Source organism: Anguilla rostrata, chromosome 8, assembly GCF_018555375.3.
Source record: "Anguilla rostrata isolate EN2019 chromosome 8, ASM1855537v3, whole genome shotgun sequence".
NCBI classification, from domain to species: domain Eukaryota; kingdom Metazoa; phylum Chordata; class Actinopteri; order Anguilliformes; family Anguillidae; genus Anguilla; species Anguilla rostrata.
Genome location: NC_057940.1, coordinates 781,875 through 802,853, shown reverse-complemented (window position 1 = coordinate 802,853; position 20,979 = coordinate 781,875). Strand labels below are relative to the sequence as shown.

The following is a 20,979-nucleotide window of genomic DNA, read 5'->3' as shown; positions in this document are numbered from 1 at the left end:
CCTTGTGTGTTTCTTTCTCTCCCAGTTTCATGATCAATGTGGGCCAGTCCAGAGAAAGCATTGCACTGCACTTTAACCCGCGCTTCCACTGTGGCGATGACCAACAAGTCACCGTTCTGAACTCCTGTAAGGATGGGCACTGGCAAGAAGAAGTGAGAGACGGGAACTTCCCTTTCCAGCAGGGGAAGGAGTTTGAGGTGAGGCCTCGGACAGGGAGGCACTGAGTTGGACGTGCCGAAAGGAGACTTTGTTCAGTCCTCTGTACCCGTATTCAACCGATCAGCCTGCAATTTGGTATCAGCATCATAGGGGGGCACTGCCCCCCCCCCCCCATATCTTAGATTGTTATAACAAATTACTCCATCCCTGGTTGGTGATCTAAACTATTTTAATGTGTACAGAGTTCTTCAATGTCTTATTCATCCATTATTTACATATTCATGTAAATAACATTTGCAAAGTCAAGTGACCTTAAACACCTGCCCATCTGAAATACCCTGATGCTGAGCCTGCTGCAACTGCTAAAGCAAAAGCACTTGCATAATACGATGAGACACTTCACCCAGAAATCTTTAGCCTCCATTCTGAGGAAAACTGCCCTTCACAACCCTGCATGTTGTTCCTATGATCTCTCCCTCTCTCTTCCAGGTGACCATTACCTTCGCCAATGACAAATTTTACATTAATCAACATAATGGCCATGTGTTGCAGTTCCCCAACCATCTGGGTGACAAACAATATGATTACATTTTTATTGAACAAGCCACGGTCAGTGGCATAAATATCAAATAATCAGGAGGTGCTAGCCAGCTCCTTTCTGGCTCCCGATTGGCTGATCTGCTTCTGCATCCTGCTTCCTTCCTACAGCTGTGCTATGACTGCACTTTGTCTCTCCCAGACATCAGTGCCTTTAATCTTGTGCTTCTCTGCAACATTTAACAGACCCCCTCTGGCGTCTGTCCAAACTCACTGAGTATGAGAATCATTCCAGCTTCAATAATAAATCTCTGTCATGAGCAAATCTACTCATGGTGTGTGGCTGTTCTTTGGGGGGGGGGGGTCCAGTTCGTACTACAGATCTTGTGCATGAACGTATGTCAAGGATCACAAATTCACCCTTCAGTCGACTTGATAAACATGTTTTACAATGTATTCCATGCTAGTTAGTGGTGTTTATAATGGCTCTTTAATGCCAATTGTATTTCATACATTTTTCATCAACTCAGCTGGATGTTATCTGAGGACATTCAGGTCAGGTTTCTCCATAAAAGGAGAGATGTTGAAGCACCTGGGGCCTGAACTTTCACCTCACTGAACGTGCACCTCCCAACTGCAATTCCCTAACTAGTGGCCACACGGACATGCACAGAAAAAGAATAATTTGGCTTATATGATGTGATAATAATTATTTCTTCTTTTTAATTTGGAAAAAAGTACATGTCCATCTTCATCTTTTGGCTTAATAACAGTTTAAGAAAGTGGCTCCAAAAGGGGTTAAATGGAAGCCTGGGTTGTCCTGTCAGACTCACAGTGGGACGGGTCACCTTGTTCTTGGAGTGAGTTTTCTTCCATTATCTGAGCCACTCAAGAGAAGTCATTTTAGGTTTATCACGCATACTCTCTGGAAAATATATTAATTCATAAATAAATATTTCTTTAGCAGACTGGATTCTTTCCTTGTCTATGAGTTATGTTTCTAACTTCCACATTTATATGTTTTAAAAATGATGATGCATACAAAGACATTAGGGCCAATGAGAAGACAGGGAGGGACAGAGGGCCAATGAGAAGACAGATGGGCTCTTTGCCGAGATTGGTCCGTTCAGAGCCGTCAATAGCAACTCTTTCTATCTACGGCTCTGGGTCCGTTGCTGTGTGGTTGTAGACATCACCACCACTGCTCTTTGCTCTGCTGCATTTCACTAAAAGCACCACTAGATGTCAGCCTTGAGTCATGATGCACCCCTGGGTTGTGGGCTTTTGTCGTCATCCTTTTTGTTTGATGAAGAAAACAGTCCTAACGAAGAGCTGCCTCATTTTTAATTTCAATCATTTTATGGAGTCATCACTATCATTATTCTGGTTTTGTTTTTAACCAGGCTCCCATTCTGTAGTTAAAAGCAGTGGCCAAATAGGTGGAAGCACAAATACAGATACATTCTCAGTGTATGTTTATATTGGTCAGCTCTCCCATGTAAAACAGCGGTTTTTGATCCTCGATGTCTCCGCCGTTTCAAAACCAATCTCAGTACATTTCACATGTGGACTACAATCCATATGGGCTCGTGAACTACCGGTTTTGGTATAATTACGTTACGCCATTGCTGTGTCGTGGATACCCTTAAAGAATTAGCATAACAAATCATACTTTTTTGCGCTTACGTAACTCCATTTAAACCCAGAGGATCCTGACATACCACCGCTCATTCTATCGGTCATTTTGAGACAGGGTAGATTTTTCTATTTCCATGGTGTAGACTTTGTTAAATTTGAATGAGACCGCAAAATTCTAAATTTGGACGCCGAAATGTCCGTAGACTTAGCACGGAGAGACACAGTTCTAACTTACTAGATCAGGCTCTCCAAGTTTAAATGATCCCATCGTTCTAAACAAACATTAGATATGAACAACGGGAGGCCGTTGTGTCCAGTAGGTGTCGCAGTCACAGCCAGGCAGCAGATAGCTAGGCACACCGCAGTCACATCACTGGCTTTGTCCGAAGTGACAAGCACTGTGATAACGTGTCGGATCCAATAAAGCAAATGAAACCGTGTTGTTAGCCAGTTATATTAGTTTAACGTTCGGTGCCGTATTGTCTTTGCTGTCTGTTAGCTAGAAAATTACGGTTGGTATCTTTTAGTAGGATCTTCGTGGCAACTTTCATATCTTGCTAGCTAGCTAACTCAGCTAGGCTAACTAGCTAACAGTGTATACTTTGATATGGCCAGCGAGCAGGGTGTAGGGTGGAACGTGAGCCATGGTTAACTCATAATGTTTGACCACAACATCATCAAAATGAACATTATCCTGGTCATCTTCTGTTCATTTGTTTAGACTTTGCACGAATGCAGGTTTGCAAGGACAAGTCATCATGAAATAACAAGCATGGACTTGCAGGCAATTAACTTTTCTGGTTGTTTAAAATACTAGATGTTGTATGACTTACACAGCCACTAAATGAAAACATGAGTGCAAAATTTCCAGTGAACTGCATGACAGATTGCAAAAGCACATCTCCTGTCCAACCCTGCAAAAAAAGAGAAGTAAAATACAGTCACAGTGGCAGCAGGATGCCTAAAACAAGCTGAGCCAGCAAAAACATTGCCCAACAGCGAACACACACAAACCGCAGGATGCCGCGGATACTCAATGCTGTAGTGTTATTTAACCAGGTCATTGTATTACGAGAAGACACGTTCAGGAATAAAACTGCTTCTGTTGCTTCCATAGTCTATTGTTGTCCTGTCCCTCTTTTGACCAAGTTGGACAGATGACATCTTCAAGTTTATGTTTCTGGAAAACGGTTTGTTCCCAGATAGCCAGCGACTCCTTGCCGGATCTGGGCCAGTTCTGGCATTTAATACACTACCATACAATATAATACTTGTTTTAGAATGTTTTTTTATTGCAAATGGTAATAATCTCCAATGAAGGTTACGTGCATAATAAGCATGCATAATAAACATCCCAATGTAAAAACTAAGGTAATTAATCAACTGCATTTAAAACTGAAAAAAAGAAAACTGCATTTAATGTGAAGTGTTTGCTTTTTGCCTGCTGAACCTGTCCATCACCCTGCTGGACCTGTCTTTCACCCTGCTGAACCTGTCCATCACCCTGCTGGACCTGTCCTTCACCTTGCTGGACCTGTCCATCACCCTGCTGGACCTGTCCATCACCCTGCTGAACCTGTCCATCACCCTGCTGGACCTGTCCTTCACCCTGCTGGAACTGTCCTTCACCCTGCTGGACCTGTCCTTCACCCTGCTGGAACTGTCCTTCACCCTGGATGGCTCCACAGTGTCATATTCTTCATTTGTCAGGATTCTCAGAGTGGCACTGGACACCAGACTGTCCCTCTCTGAGAACATCATGGCAGTTCAGACCTCTTCAGACTGCACCATAGCTCCCCTGACCCCCTTTAGATAACCTTTTTTCTCTTGTTCTTTCTTTTCTTTCTTTCTTTTGAGTAATGCTATAGTTTTAGCTGTGTAATCAAGTCGCACTTTGTTCAGTTATAATACAAATATATATTTTTTATTACACTTATTGATTATAAATGTGCCTTCTTGGTGGTATCACATTTTTGTGTTCCTGAGAGTTAAATTGATGTTCTCCACTGTTGTACATCCCTCTGGATAAGCATGTCTGCTATGTGATTGTAGTGTGATGGAATGTAAAATGCACTCTTGGGTTCAGATCTGAGGATTGGCAATGGCAACCATTTCATGTCACACATGGATTTTCAAAACATTACCTCCTCTAGTGTCTTATTCAAATTCCTACAAGAAAAGTAGTCTGGAAGGTAAACCATGGATACCCTTTCATAATGTTTGACCAAAACATCATAAATGGGGCTGAGGGTTCAGCCCTCTCTGTGATGTTGTATGAAGTTATTTCTGCCTGTGTTCATGCAACATTGGAGCTTGACCAGAGGGAGTCTCCCACGCTCATTTCTCCCATCAAACCTTCATCCACAGTCCTGAAAGGTACTCCATATTCTTAGAGAAGGACGACATCTGAGGGCAGCTGTTGTAAAAATGGAGAAAATACTTCATTTCTTGTTGATCCGTAATACTGCATGTATTTATGGTACACTCTCAGAAAAAATGGAACAAGAAGTGCAAAGAGATGGCATGCTTGTCACTGGAGTGGAACTTATAGGTGCATCAATTTACCTTGCTAGCAAACTGAATTAATTTGTAAAAGGTACTTATCAGTATTTTATTTTTTTTTGGGGGGGGGGGGATACTAATAGTACCACCCAATGCAACATGATAATATTGAGGGGGACCATGTGATGTTTTCCCAAAGTTGGGGGTTTGTGTGTTTGTGTGTCTGACTCGGATTTACGTTCATGAATCAGGGTACATTTGATGCTGAAACAATAAAACTCCACTGCACTTTTATTGCTGAGTGTATAGGGATGGTTAGACACATGAAAAGTTTAATGTTTAGGTTTGTCAAGTAAATTGCTTACTTATTGTCAGCAATGCTCCTGAAAAAAATGAACTATTCCACGACAGTATGCAGGTAATTTAGGCAGCTGCTCACCTGATTTTCTCCACCCCTCTGGTCTCCCCTCCTGACTGCCCAGTGAGGTCTTTCCTGGGGGTAGGTTTGGTGTTGCCCTGGGGTCCCAGCTCCAGGGAGTCCATGGGGCCCTTCATTGGCTGCTGGCCTGGGTGAGCTTGTGGCCAAGAACTGGCCTGTCATTTTTCAGTCAGGTCTCCAGCATGTTTACAGTTTGTGGCATTTCTGAATTAGAAAACAAAGACAAACATGTGAGGTAATAATTCCTCAGAAAAATAAAAAGGAAATGGTTGTGTTGTAAAACTGTTAAGATTCCAAGTAGATATGACGCAGGAACTGTAAACAGTGTCCTTGATTCTGTAGAATATGAGACAGTACACACAAAACAATGGAGGGGCATGTCCCTCTTACGACATTCAGATCATATCACTTGGTGTTCACCTTCAGCTTAGCAAATCATCATTTGTTACATTCACTGTTCTACCAAATAAGGTCAATAATGTTGTATTTACTGTTTTAGAGAGAGAGGAAGTCTGTTGCCCCTCCCATCTAACCCACAATGTTAGTAATTATGAGCTATGGATAATACTGACCAGTCATGTTATATATGTAATGTGACATTTTAACTTCAACGGTGCAATTGTAAGATGGGAATACACTCTGCAAAAGTCAACTTTGTGTGCATAAATACTTGTGTGTTTAGTAAGCTTTCATTTGGTGAAATGTAAATGCATAAAAATACCCTTAAATAAAAGCTGATAATGTGCACTTTACCTACATGTGAATTGTTTGATTACACTAAACTAAAATTGTGGAATACTGTGGAGAAATACTGTGAAAATAAAAGAAAATATGACTTTGTCCCAAACATGGAGCTGACTGTATATAAGTAGTCTGTGCCAAACATGAATTTATATAGTCCTTGTAAGGTGAAGTTTCACATCCTCTTTAGAGGACCCTCAAGTATCCCCATCACTAAAGCAAGACATTTCTCCTCCTCCATCCACTGGATGCCAGTCACTAAGTGGTGGGACTAATTACCATATCTCTCAAAAGATTTAAATGGACAAATTTAGTTTTAGTTTAAGATATGAGATAAGATTGAAAATATGAATAAATATTTATTTTTGGTTAAATATATAAATTCTTAACTAAAATTTGTGTTGGATTAAATCTGTTAGATTTGTTATTGCTTTCAATAAAAACCAAAATTTAAGATAAAAGCTAAATATTTAATGTGGAACAGAAAATTTCACATTTAAACAAATATTTATTTCTGGGTAAATATTTACATTTTTCACCAAGACTTGGAATTAAATAAATATGAAGTTAAATGTTCAAATCTATTTCATTTAGTCAACCTTCAGGTAACCAGGAACACCAAATTCAGATCAAAATCACTATTCCAAGGGGGATTAAAACATAAAACACAAAATTGCCCAACAACACAATTGACAAAGAACTTGCAAGCATCAAATGGGAAATGAAACAATAGTATAACAGAACTAAAAAAACAAAGCAGAGGTGAACAGCAGGATCATACTTCACTCATACAGTCATGAATTACACGTTTAAAATCATGAAATTAAATTAATTTGTCTACTTTAAGATTTTTTTTCAGATTGTTCCAACTATAAGATACAAAATATCTGAAGCCCAGCTTTCTGAATTCAGTAGAGGGACAAGGAACGTTAAAGAGCATCACATCCATACACCGGAGTTGATAATTATGTAAATTCTAATTCGGAGACAGCTGAAGTCAGAAGGAAATAGCCAAATTATTGTTTTATCAATGAATACATACCAATCAATCGGCGCAGATAAAGATTCAGCCTAGATCAGTATGGTAAACTGTATCCAATGCATGTAAAGTAGAAATGCTCATTTGGAAATGAAGGGCTAAATATTTTGCCCATAATTTGTGGCAAAATAAACATGAAGTTAAATGTCAAATCATGGTTTTAATATAAAGCTACATATTTAATTTGAAATCCAAAATTTAAGATATAATAAATATTTTTGTTAAATACTTAACTTTTAAACTCATATTTGTGATTAAAACAGATATATTAATGACATCTTAGAAAACTAAGATGTATGATGTAACCTAAAAATATTTTTTGAAAATAAATATTTATTTTCTGAAAACAAGGTTTAAGATTTACAGTAAATTAAATGTTATATTTTTCTGAATATTTGTTATTATTAGAAACTGGATGGTAATTATTAAGATTAAACTAATCACCTCCTTCATGCAATTGGAGCAGCTTTCCACATATTTGGAATATGTCCTGATGTAATAGACAGATTTAAAATATGTAATAAGTGCTCTGCAATCTACAGGGCAGCAAGTTGTGGATCCAGACAATCCGGTCCAGTGGTTTGTCAATCAAAAAAAGTGCAACAAAAATGTATAAAAAGCAAAAGGAGTAAGAGCAAAATGAGAAGTAAAATCACCATCATAGGAGGTCATGGAAAGTTCAGACAAGGGAGGATTTTGTCCCACAGAAATGTTATCCTTTTCCATATCAAAAAGATGTCCAGCAGCAATATAATGTCTGTTAAAAGTGGCCAATGTGTTAAGTGTACATGTAGTGAACTCAGAGCTAATTCAGCATCAGATAATTGAGCAAAATGATGCAGATCAATATGGTAAAGATCATGCATAAAGGGTCGCTCATTAAAATTCCTGATGTTTCTCTTATTTATGAACCGAGGTTGTGCTTCTCTTCCTTTAATGCTTCTGACACATGCAATAGGACAGTGATTATTAACACATCATTTGAACACACCACTCACATTTCTTTCACATTTTTTCTAGTCTATTACACAGGATTAGGTCAATTTAGCCGGATTTTTCACTGTAGGTCTAGTTGGTTCAGTAATTATCTGAATTAAATTGAGATCCAAACAAAATTCCTTAAATTTATCAGAGACATCACATAGCCAATCAAGTTAAAATCTCCCAAGATAATAAGTCAATATAAGAAGAAACAAGAAAGCAGCTAAGTCACCAAGTGTGTCAGCCACACCTGATGGGGCCTATATATCCACCAAAGTAAATGCATTATACCCTGTATGTAGCTTTAATTTTATGCGTTCACATTGTTTACATTACATTACATTACATTTATTTAGCAGACACTTTTATCCAACGCGACGTACAAAAGTGCATTTCATGGTCATGGACAACTACAAAACGCAGGTTCAATAAGGTACGATACTCATTTCGTACAGATATTTCTAGCCAAGGACACAGTTCAGTTCACACAGTGAACACTATTCTGGCCTAACTGATGCCAAGCCAATTTAGGGAGAAGAACAAGCTACAATATTAGGACAAATACAAATTACCAAAAGTGCTGGAATGGGGGTACATGTAACATGAGTGCCATGAAAGCGGGGATTTAAAGTGACATGATTCACAGAGTGGTGGCAGTTAGTCGATGGTGGGGGAAGCTGCGAGACAGACCAGGTAGGCCCAAAAATGTAGTGAGAGTATGTTGGGAATGCCCGGTGGAGGATTCTGTCTGGAAGGATTTCAACTCTCACATCTGAGAGAACTTTTCCCGTGTCCCGGAGAAGGCTAGAAAACCTGAATTGTGGAAGCGGCTGTTAGGGGCCATGGTCAAAAGCTAGCACACTTCTTCCATAAGAATAAAGCATACAATATACAGTATTTTAAACCTCTGAAGACCCATGGTATTGTTTTGTTAGTTACCAAGTGTTCTTTTGGAGTCTGCAAAGGGCCTTTTTGCAAACCCAAAATGGATACTACGTAAAAATGAGAAAGTTGTGTTAGTTGCTCTGTGTTAGTTGCTCCAGCCCTAAGAAAGCACACCTCCTTAAACTGCTAATAGTAGACTCTGGTGTGCCAAATGAGGGTGGAAATGAAAATCTACAGGATGGTAGATCTCCAGGAACAGGATTGGGCAGCCCTGTTCTGGGTGGTCCAATGCATGCTGGGATAGGCTACAGTACCTGCCACAACCCTGACCAGGAATAAGTGGGTATCAATTATGGATGGATGTATGTAGTGTATTTTCTGCACATGTTAGATATAGTGAATTTCATTAACATGAGTCTAATTTATTGCAGTTACTGGATAACTGTAACTCAATAAATGGCCAAAGCATTAATGGCTTAATTAACTACTTGAACTACTAATTGTAGTTCAATTTAATTTCCATTGACTGTGTGTACTGCAGTCTAATTGCATGCCCACATTGAAATGCATGCTATAGTCTGTAATTATGCTACTGAACTTATAGAATGTATTGTATGTATGGCAAAAGCCTAGCTTGAAAGTAATAGTTTCCAGTGTGTTTCAAAACATATTTTTAAAAATGAATGTTGTTCTATTTTTACCATGAAAGCACCATTTGCATTTCACATACAATACCAAATGAGTGTATGGCATGCATTAAGCACGTTACAATGCAATAATATCACAAATATTTCATCATTGTGACTTCCCCAAACGTATGAGCGATTACTGGCCACACCTTTATCCCCAGAGAGAATATAAGGCCAGGTGCACAGAGAGAAGGGCATCCAGAATACCTCTGATCTTCAGCTCTACATCAGCCTGAGACCTCCACCTGTGACCACACCCAGCCACTTACCTGAGCAGGTGAGATCAAGTGCAGAGAAGCCTGTCTTACAATGCGTCCATTTTATACAAATGGCAGTGTTCACCATAGGATAGATAAATATTACCTTTCTGCCATTCGTTATGTGTAGCTGAAGCCTGTATTCTATAATCTTTTACATCAAGGTAAGTTCTAACAAATGATGTGATTTATGAAATATACATTTGTCAAATATGAATTTGGGTGTCTTTTTCTTACGTGCTTATATATATATATATATATATATATATATATATATATATATATATATATGTATGTATGTATATATATATATATATGTACATACATACATTCATACGCACACACACATGCACAGGAGGAGGAGTTAGGCTTAGACGTGCGGAGCCAGGTAAACATATTCTGGCAAGGTTATTCCCAGTAAGAAATTGCAAAAGATTTCCATCGGCAGTGCTCAGTACACACTCGGAAGGATCCAGCCATTGATTTGATTCGTTAGAGCTTGTCCAAGCTAGTTAATTGTCTCACAAGCTCATAAATACTAAAATCACACATTTTATTTTGCTTTGCTTTGTAACCAGAGCCATACAACAGTGCAGACTCAGCAACTGAACCGCCAAGATGAGCGTAAGTGTGAAGGATTTTGGATTTTTTTTTAAAGCTGAAAAATAGAATATCCAGGTTTATCTTATGATTGATATAATGTTAACGTGACATAAAGAAGATACTTGCACAATAGATAAAGTTAAGGGAGAGGTTATTTTGTTAATTGTTTGATAGTTATTCAGTCCCTGTGTCTCAGTGTGTTGCTAGCCCCAGCTCTGTCTAACATGCAGGAGATTCCTTACACAGTTCTGCCTCCCTGCTGATTAAACTGTGGGATGGTTTCTAATGTCTACTGTCCAAGACACGTGAAAAAGTCAGTATGTGGAATGCAGATACATTTACATGTTAAAAGTTTCCTGTTTTAAACAGGATGTGGAGTTGAAAAACATATCCTTCAAGCCAGGAATGGAACTGAAGGTCACAGGAGTTCTCAAATCCAGTTTCCCCCGGTGAGTCACTGGTGCCTCTGTCTCTATTAGGACAGTTTACACTCTCGCTAAATCTTTTCCCACCTTCATCCATGATCATCCATCCATGTGTGTTTCTTTCTCTCCCAGTTTCATGATCAATGTGGGCCACTCCAGAGAAAGCATTGCACTGCACTTTAACCCACGCTTCGACTGTGGCGGTGACCAACAAGTCACCGTTCTGAACTCCTGTAAGGGTGGGTACTGGCAAGAAGAAGTGAGAGACTGGAACTTCCCTTTCCGGCAGGGGAAGGAGTTTGAGGTGAGGAGACTTTGTTCAGTCCTCTGTACCCGTATTCAACCGATCAGCCTGCAATTTGGTATTGGCATCATAGGGGGGCACTGAGGGGCACTGCCCCCCCCCCCCCATATCTTAGATTGTTATAACAAATTACTCCACCCTCGGTTGGTGATCTAAACTATTTTAATGTGTGCAGAGTTCTTCAATGTCTTATCATATTCATGTAAATAACATTTGCAAAGTCAAGTGACCTTAAACACCTGCCCATCTGAAATACCCTGATGCTGAACCTGCTGCAACTACTAAAGCAAAAGCACTTGCATAATACGATGAGATGAGACACTTCACCCAGAAATCGTTAGCCTCCATTCTCAGGAAAACTGCCCTTCACAACCCTGCATGTTAGAGATATAGACCCTTGAAGGGGGGAGGGCAGAAATAATGTACCCTCATAGCAGAGCTTCATGAGAAATATTCCAGCCAAATTATTCAGTGTTAAATCATTCAACTCATATACTACTTAATCTCTTACTACATTATGATCTTTATTCAAGACCAATTATGTGAAATAAGTTCTTACAGCAATGTAATTAAACATACATAAAATAAATGAAGATCAAGAGCTGCGGCATATAGATTTAGATATTTATACTTAGATCACTCATGGGCTTATTTAATTGTTTTTCACTGCAGTTGTAGTGAGTTCTATGCGAACTGGACTGTTTCTTCTTTGGTAACTTAACTCTCCTGCTTCTCTCCCCAGCCTCATTTTAACTGTTCCTATGATCTCTCCCTCTCTCTTCCAGGTGACCATTACCTTCGCCGATGACAAATTTTACATTAATCAACATAATGGCCATGTGTTGCAGTTCCCCAACCGTCTGGGTGACAAACAATATGATTACATTTTTATTGAACAAGCCACAGTCAGTGGCATAAATATCAAATAATCGGGAGGTGCTAGCCAGCCCATTTCTGGCTCCCGATTGGCTGATCTGCTTCTGCATCCTGCTTCCTTCCTACAGCTGTGCTATGACTGCACTTTGTCTCTCATGAATGAACATGAACGTATGTCAAGGATCACAAATTCAGCCTTCAGTCAACTTGATAAACATGTTTTACAATATATTCCATGCTAGTTAGTGGTGTTTATAATGGCTCTTTAATGCTGATTGTATTTCATACATTTTTCATCAACTCAGCTGGATGTTATCTGAGGACATTCAGATCAGGTTTCTCCATAAAAGGAGAGATGTTGAAGCACCTGGGGCCTGAACTTTCACCTCACTGAACGTGCACCTCACAACTGCAATTCCCTAACTAGTGGCCACACGGACATGCACAGAAAAAGAATAATTTGGCTTATATGATGTGATAATAATTATTTCTTCTTTTTGGAATTTGGAAAAAAGTACATGTCCATCTTCATCTTTTGGCTTAATAACAGTTTAAGAAAGTGGCTCCAAAAGGGGTTAAAGGAAGCCTGGTTGTCCTGTCAGACTCACAGTGGGACGGGTCACCTTGTTCTTGGAGTGAGTTTTCTTCCATTATCTGAGCCACTCAAGAGAAGTCATTTTAGGTTTATCACGCATACTCTCTGGAAAATATATTAATTCATAAATAAATATTTCTTTAGCAGACTGGATTCTTTCCTTGTCTATGAATTATGTTTCTAACTTCCACATTTATATGTTTTAAAAATGATGATGCATACAAAGACATTAGGGACAATGAGAAGACAGGGAGGGACAGAGGGCCAATGAGAAGACAGATGGGCTCTTTGCCGAGATTGGTCCGTTCAGAGCCGTCGATAGCAACTCTTTCTATCTACGGCTCTGGGCCCGTTGCTGTGTGGTTGTAGACATCACCGCCACTGCATTTTGCTCTGCTGCATTTCACTAAAAGCACCACTAGATGTCAGCCTTGAGTGAAAATGCACCTCTGAGTTCACAACCTGGGTTGTGGGCTTTTGTTGTCATCCTTTTTGTTTGCTGAAGAAAACAGTCCTAACGAAGAGCTGCCTCATTTTTAATTTCAATCATTTTACGGAATCATCACTATCATTATTCTGGCTTTGTTTTAACCAGGCTCCCATTCTGTAGTTAAAAGCAGTGGCCAAAAAGGTGGAAGCACAAATACAGATACATTCTCAGTGTATGTTTATATTGGTCAGCTCTCCCATGTAAAACAGCGGTTTTTGATCCTCGATATCTCCGCCGTTTCAAAACCAGTCTCAGTACATTTCGCATGTGGGCTACAATCCATATGGGCTCGTGAACTACCGGTTTTGGTATAATTACGTTACGCCATTGCTGTGTCGTGGATACCCTTAAAGAATTAGCATAACAAATCATACTTTTTTGCGCTTACGTAACTCCATTTAAACCCAGCGGATCCTGACATAATTCTATTCATTCTATCGGTCATTTTGAGACATGGTTGATTTTTCTATTTCCATGGCTGTAGACTTTATTAAATTTGAATGAGACCGCAAAGTTCTAAATTTGGACGCCGAAATGGGGACACATGGGGAGACACAATGCTAACTTACTAGATCAGGCTCTCCCAGTTTAAATGATCCCATCGTTCTAAAGTTCTAAACAAACATTAGATATGAACAACGGGAGGCCGTTGTGTCCAGTCGTCGCAGTCACAGCCAGGCAGCAGATAGCTAGGCACACCGCAGTCACATCACTGGCTTTGTCGGAAGTGACAAGCACTGTGATAACGTGTCGGATCCAATAAAGCAAGGGAAACCGTGTTGTTAGCCAGTTATATTAGTTTAACGTTCGGTGCCGTATTGTCTTTGCTGTCTGTTAGCTAGAAAATTACGGTTGGTATCTTTTAGTAGGATCTTCGTGGCAACTTTCATATCTTGCTAGCTAGCTAACTCAGCTAGGCTAACTAGCTAACAGTGTATACTTTGATATGGCCAGCGAGCAGGGTGTAGGGTGGAACGTGAGCCATGGTTAACTCATAATGTTTGACCACAACATCATCAAAATGAACATTATCCTGGTCATCTGCTGTTCATTTGTTTAGACTTTGCACGAATGCAGGTTTGCAAGGACAAGTCATCATGAAATAACAAGCATGGACTTGCAGGCAATTAACTTTTCTGGTTGTTTAAAATACTAGATGTTGTATGACTTACACAGCCACTAAATGAAGTTAGTTCTTAGTTCTCCAATCTATCTCCAGCGAGCTCCTTCCCTATCTGTCTTCCATTGTTAATTCCTCTCTCTCCTCTGGTCATGTTCCCTCTGTTTTTAAGACGGCTTGTGTTACCCCACTACTCAAAAAACCCACCTTAGACCCCTCCGATGTAACAAATTATCGACCCGTATCCCTTCTACCCTTTCTGTCCAAAACCCTCGAACGAGCAGTTCTTAAACAATTAACCTCTTTTCTCCATCAGAACAACCTGCTAGACCCTCACCAGTCTGGCTTCCGATCCGGGCACTCAACAGAGACTGCACTACTAGCTGTGACGGAGGCACTTGCCACTGCAAGAGCCTCACGCCTCTCCTCTGTCCTGATCCTTCTTGACCTGTCTGCAGCTTTTGACACGGTCAACCATAAAATACTCCTCTCCACCTTGGCTGGGATGGGAATTGCCGGGACTGCCCTGTCTTGGTTCTCTTCCTATCTTGCAGATAGGACCTACCAGGTCACCTGGAAGGGGTCTGCCTCTGCCTCTCATCCACTTGTTACGGGAGTGCCGCAGGGATCTGTACTGGGTCCTCTGCTGTTCTCCTTATACACCAGATCTCTTGGTTCAGTCATTAATTCACATGGTTTTTCCTATCATTGTTATGCAGATGACACACAACTCTTCTTTTCTTTCCCCCCTCGGCCACACAGATCAATGATAAGATCTCTTCCTGCCTGGCTGACATCTCCACTTGGATGGCCAGCCACCATCTGAAGCTCAACCTCAACAAAACTGAGCTGCTCTTCTTCCCGTACAAGACCTCCTTGCTTCGTGAACTCTCAATCACAGTTGATGGCACCACAGTGACTGCCTCTCACTCTGCAAAGAGCCTGGGGGTGGTCCTGGATGACCAGCTGGACCTCAAGGAGCACATCAAGGCAACATCACGGTCCTGCAGATTCCTCCTATACAACATCAGGAGGATTCGACCATTCCTGACGACGCACTCCACCCAGCTGCTCGTCCAGGCTACGGTGACCTCTCGCCTTGATTACTGCAACTCTCTCCTTGCAAACCTGCCAGCTTGTGCCATACAGCCACTACAGATGATTCAGAATGCCGCTGCCCGACTCATCTACAACCTCCCCAAATTCTCCCACGTCACTCCTCTGCTGCGATCACTTCACTGGCTACCGGTTGCTGCCAGGATCCGATTCAAAGCCCTGACCCTTGCCTACACTGCCGCCAACAGGACAGCCCCCATCTACTTGCAGGACATGACTCAATTCTATGTGCCTGCTCGACCACTCCGCTCTGCGGCAGCAGGGCGTCTTGCAACCCCTCCCACCCGCCCAAAGGGATCACAGAGCTTCTCCGCCCTAGCTCCCCAGTGGTGGAACGAACTCCCCGTCCCTCTCTGAACCTCCCCCTCACTATCCATCTTCCGCCGTGGCCTGAAGACTCATCTCTTCAGACTATACCTAGAATAACCACCACCACGCTGTGTATATATATATTTTTTTTTAAATAAATAAATAAATAAAAACCCTTTTTCCAGTCACTTGTTACATGTTGCCCCATCCCTGCACTTCTTGGTAAATTGTATTTGTCCTAATACTCTAGCTTATTCTTCTGCCTAGTTTGGCTTTGCAGATGTTAGACCAGGATAGTGTTCTTTGTTCTCGGCTAGAAATAGCTTTACAAAATAAGTAATTGTACCTTACTGAACCCGTGTTCAGCAGTTGTCTACGATCATGAAAATGCACTTTTTGTACGTCGCTTTGGATAAAAGCGTCTGCTAAATGAATGTAATGTAATGTAATGAAAACATGAGTGCAAAATTTCCAGTGAACTGCATGACAGATTGCAAAAGCACATCTCCTGTCCAACCCTGCAAAAAAAGAGAAGTAAAATACAGTCACAGTGGCAGCAGGATCCCTAAAACAGGCTGAGCCAGCAAAAACATTGCCCAACAGCGCACACACAAACCGCAGGATGCCGCGGATACGCAATGCTGTAGTGTTATTTAACTAGGTGATTGTATTACGAAAAGACACGTTCAGGAATAAAACTGCTTCTGTTGCTTTCAGTCTATTGTTGTCCTGTCCCTCTTTTTACCAAGTTGGACAGATGACATCTTCAAGTTTATGTTTCTGGAAAACGGTTTGTTCCCAGATAGCCAGCGACTCCTTGCCGGATCTGGGCCAGTTCTGGCCCAAAGTCAGCACTGCCGGGCCGGACACGGCTCAGATCCGGCCCAGAGTCGCTGGCTATCTGGGTTACTATGAGTTTTCCGTTTTGTTTTGTGTAGTTTAACGTAGGAGCATGGCTTTGTGAAGAACAAACATAACAAATGTGAGTTTTTCTTATTAATGGTAAATTACATTACATTCGATCCGTGAATGTTAAATGTTTGTGTAGATGGGAAATTCAAAGCTTTTGTGAGGTTGATTACTCATGTAAAGTACCATGGTAGGTTGGGGCCTGTTAATGGGTGACTTTGTGCCACATGGAAGTATTGAATGTGGGCTTATAGGCAAGTAACTTTGGGAGGGATATATCTCAAAACTATGATGATTGTACACATGTAGTGCAGTGCTATAGAAAATATGAGTTAAACATTTAATACACTACCATACAATATAATACTTGTTTTAGAATGTTTTTATATTGCAAATGGTAATAATATCCAATGAAGGTTACGTGCATAATAAGCATGCATAATAAACATCCCAATGTAAAAACTAAGGTAATTAATCAACTGCATTTAAAACTGAAAAAAAGAAAACTGCATTTAATGTGAAGTGTTTGCTTTTGCCAAAAAAATGTACACATAAATGCAGAGGTATTTATACAGAGTCCAGCTGTATCTGCTGTTCTTCAGGAGGGATACAGCACCATTCTTCCATGAGAGACTCTGTTCAAGAATCTCCAATAAATGCTAAGTCCTCCCACTCCTGCTGGACCTGTCCTTCAACCTGCTGAACCTGTCCATCACCCTGCTGGACCTGTCCTTCACCCTGCTGAACCTGTCCATCACCCTGCTGGACCTGTCCTTCACCCTGCTGGACCTGTCCATCACCCTGCTGGACCTGTCCATCACCCTGCTGAACCTGTCCTTCACCCTGCTGGACCTGTCCTTCACCCTGCTGGACCTGTCCTTCACCCTGGATGGCTCCACAGTGTCACCCTCTTCATTTGTCAGGATTCTCAGAGTGGCACTGGACACCAGACTGTCCCTCTCTGAGAACATCATGGCAGTTCAGACCTCTTCAGACTGCACCATAGCTCCCCTGACCCCCTTTAGATAACCTTTTTTCTCTTGTTCTTTCTTTTCTTTCTTTCTTTTGAGTAATGCTATAGTTTTAGCTGTGTAATCAAGTCGCACTTTGTTCAGTTACAATACAAATATATATTTTTTATTACACTTATTGATTATAAATGTGCCTTCTTGGTGGTATCACATTTTTGTGTTCCTGAGAGTTAAACTGATGTTCTCCACTGTTGTACATCCCTCTGGATAAGCATGTCTGCTAAGTGATTGTAGTGTGATGGAATGTAAAATGCACTCTTGGGTTCAGATCTGAGGATTGGCAATGGCAACCATTTCATGTCACACAAGGATTTTCAAAACATTACCTCCTCTAGTGTCTTATTCAAATTCCTACAAGAAAAGTAGTCTGGAAGGTAAACCATGGATACCCTTTCATAATGTTTGACCACAACATCATAAATGGGGCTGAGGGTTCAGCCCTCTCTGTGATATTGTATGAAGTTATTTCTGCCTGTGTTCATGCAACATTCGAGCTTGACCAGAGGGAGTCTCCCACACTCATTTCCCCCATCAAACCTTCATCCACAGTCCTGAATGGTACTCCATATTCTTAGAGAAGGATGACATCTGAGGGCAGCTGTTGTAAAAATGGAGAAAATACTTCATTTCTTGTTGATCCGTAATACTGCATGTATTTATGGTACACTCTCAGAAAAATGGAAATAGAAGTGCAAAGAGATGTGCGCATGCTTGTCACTGGAGTGGAACTTTATAGGTACATACAATGTTACCCCTTGCTAGCAATACTGAATTAATTTGTAAAAGGTACTTATCAGTAGCCAAATAGAATATTGTTGTACTTTCAGGGTAAGGATGTAGATCTCATTTAAACATTGGGGTGGGTCAAACACACAGGAAATTTGCTTTCGGATTATTTATTTTTTTTGGGGGGGGGGGGGGATACTAATAGTACCACCCAATGCAACATGATAATATTGAGGGGGACCATGTGATGTTTTCCCAAAGTTGGGGGGTTTGTGTGTTTGTGTGTCTGACTCAGGATTTACGTTCATGAATCAGGGTACATTTGATGCTGAAACAATAAAACTCCACTGCACTTTTATTGCTGAGTGTATAGGGATGGTTAGACACATGAAAAGTTTAATGTTTAGGTTTGTCAAGTAAATTGCTTACTTATTGTCAGCAATGCTCCTGAAAAAAATGAACTATTCCACGACAGTATGCAGGTAATTTAGGCAGCTGCTCACCTGATTTTCTCCACCCCTCTGGTCTCCCCACCTGACTGCCCAGTGAGGTCTTTCCTGGGGGTAGGTTTGGTGTTGCCCTGGAGTCCCAGCTCCAGGGAGTCCATGGGGCCCTTCGTTGGCTGCTGGCCTGGGTGAGCTTGTGGCCAAGAACTGGCCTGTCATTTTTCAGTCAGGTCTCCAGCATGTTTGCAGTTTGTGGCATTTCTGAATTAGAAAACAAAGACAAACATGTGAGGTAATAATTCCTCAGAAAAATAAAAAGGAAATGGTTGTGTTGTAAAACTGTTAAGATTCCAAGTAAAAGATATGACGCAGGAACTGTAAACAGTGTCCTTGATTCTGTAGAATATGAGACAGTTCACACAAAACAATGGAGGGGCATATCCCTCTGACAATTTACGACATTCAGATCATATCACTTGGTGTTCACCTTCAGCTTAGCAAATAATCATTTGTTACATTCACTGTTCTACCAAATAAGGTCAATAATGTTATATTTACTGTTTTAGAGAGAGAGGAAGTCTGTTGCCCCTCCCATCTAACCCACAATGTTAGTAATTATGAGCTATGGATAATACTGACTAGTCATGTTATATATGTAATGTGACATTTTAACTTCAACGGTGCAATTGTAAGATGGGAATACACTCTACAAAAGTCAACTTTGTGTGCATAAATACTTTCTGTGTGTTTAGTAAGCTTTCATTTGGTGAAATGTAAATGCATAAAAATACCCTTAAATAAAAGCTGATAATGTGCACTTTACCTACATGTGAATTGTTTGATTACACTAAACTAAAATTGTGGAATACTGTGGAGAAATACTGTGAAAATAAAAGAAAATATGACTTTGTCCCAAACATGGAGCTGACTGTATATAAGTAGTCTGTGCCAAACATGAATTTATATAGTCCTTGTAAGGTGAAGTTTCACATCCTCGTTAGAGGACCCTCAAGTATCCCCATCACTAAAGCAAGACATTTCTCCTCCTCCCTCCACTGGATGCCAGTCACTAAGTGGTGGGACTAATTACCATATCTCTCAAAAGATTTAAATGGACAAATTTAGTTTTAGTTTAAGATATGAGATAAGATTGAAAATATGAATAAATATTTATTTTTGGTTAAATATATAAATTCTTAACTAAAATTTGTGTTGGATTAAATCTGTTAGATTTGTTATAGCTTTCAATAAAAACCAAAATTTAAGATAAAAGCTAAATATTTAATGTGGAACAGAAAATTTAAACAAATATTTATTTTTGGGTAAATATTTACATTTTTCACCAAGACTTGGAATTAAATAAATATGGAGTTAAATGTTCAAATCTATTTCATTTAGTCAACCTTCAGGTAACCAGGAACACCAAATTCAGATCAAAATCACTATTCCAAGGGGGATTAAAACATAAAACACAAAATTGCCCAACAACACAATTGACAAAGAACTTACAAGCATCAAATGGGAAATGAAACAATAGTATAACAGAACTAAAAAAACAAAGCTGAGGTGAACAGCAGGATCATACTTCACTCATACAGTCATGAATTACACGTTTAAAATCATGAAATTAAATTAATTTATCTACTTTAAGATTTTTTTTCAGATTGTTCCAACTATAAGATACAAAATATCTCAAGCCCAGCTTTCTGAATTCAGTAGAGGGACAAGGGACTTTAAAGAGTATCACTTCCATAGACCGGAGTTGATAATTATGTAAATTCTAATTCGGAGACAGCTGAGGTCAGAAGGAAATAGCCAAATTATTATTTTATCAATGAACACATACCAATGAATCAATCGGCGCAGATAAAGATTCAGCCTAGATCAGTATGGCAAACTGTATCCAATGCATGTAAAGTAGAAATGCTCATTTTGAAATGAAGGGCTAAATATTTTGCCCATAATTTGTGGCAAAATAAACATGAAGTTAAATGTCAAATCATGGTTTTAATATAAAGCTACATATTTAATTTGAAATCCAAAATTTAAGATATAATAAATATTTTTGTTAAATACTTAACTTTTAAACTCAGATTTGTGATTAAAAACAGATATATTAATGACATCTTAGAAAACTAAGATGTATGATGTAACCTAAAAAT

At 40.0% G+C, this 20,979-nt stretch overlaps 1 protein-coding gene and 1 long non-coding RNA gene across 7 annotated transcripts in view; one reads left to right on the top strand and one right to left on the bottom strand.

Annotated features, from left to right (window-relative positions):
* Positions 1-20,979, top strand: part of LOC135260458 (galactose-binding lectin l-1-like) — a 41,431-nt gene that overhangs the window by 9,391 nt on the left and 11,061 nt on the right. Inside the window, exons 1-4 of one of the 6 annotated variants that reach the window (XM_064345678.1) lie at positions 9,790-9,887; positions 10,446-10,491; positions 10,840-10,919; positions 11,028-11,199. In XM_064345678.1, coding sequence (XP_064201748.1) covers positions 10,486-10,491; positions 10,840-10,919; positions 11,028-11,199 — 258 coding nt within the window. In that variant the 5' untranslated portion in view covers positions 9,790-9,887; positions 10,446-10,485. Of the gene's footprint in view, positions 1-25; positions 198-648; positions 1,026-9,789; positions 9,888-10,445; positions 10,492-10,839; positions 10,920-11,027; positions 11,200-11,984; positions 12,824-20,979 lie in introns of those variants that run through there. The other 5 variants (XM_064345677.1, XM_064345682.1, XM_064345681.1 and 2 more) reach the window with 5 other exon arrangements.
* On the bottom strand, positions 4,037-19,130 carry LOC135260461 (uncharacterized). Its single transcript, XR_010331578.1, has 3 exons — positions 18,875-19,130; positions 5,276-5,479; positions 4,037-4,750 (listed from the first exon to the last, which is right to left on the bottom strand). It is a non-coding gene; the product is annotated as an uncharacterized LOC135260461 (long non-coding RNA).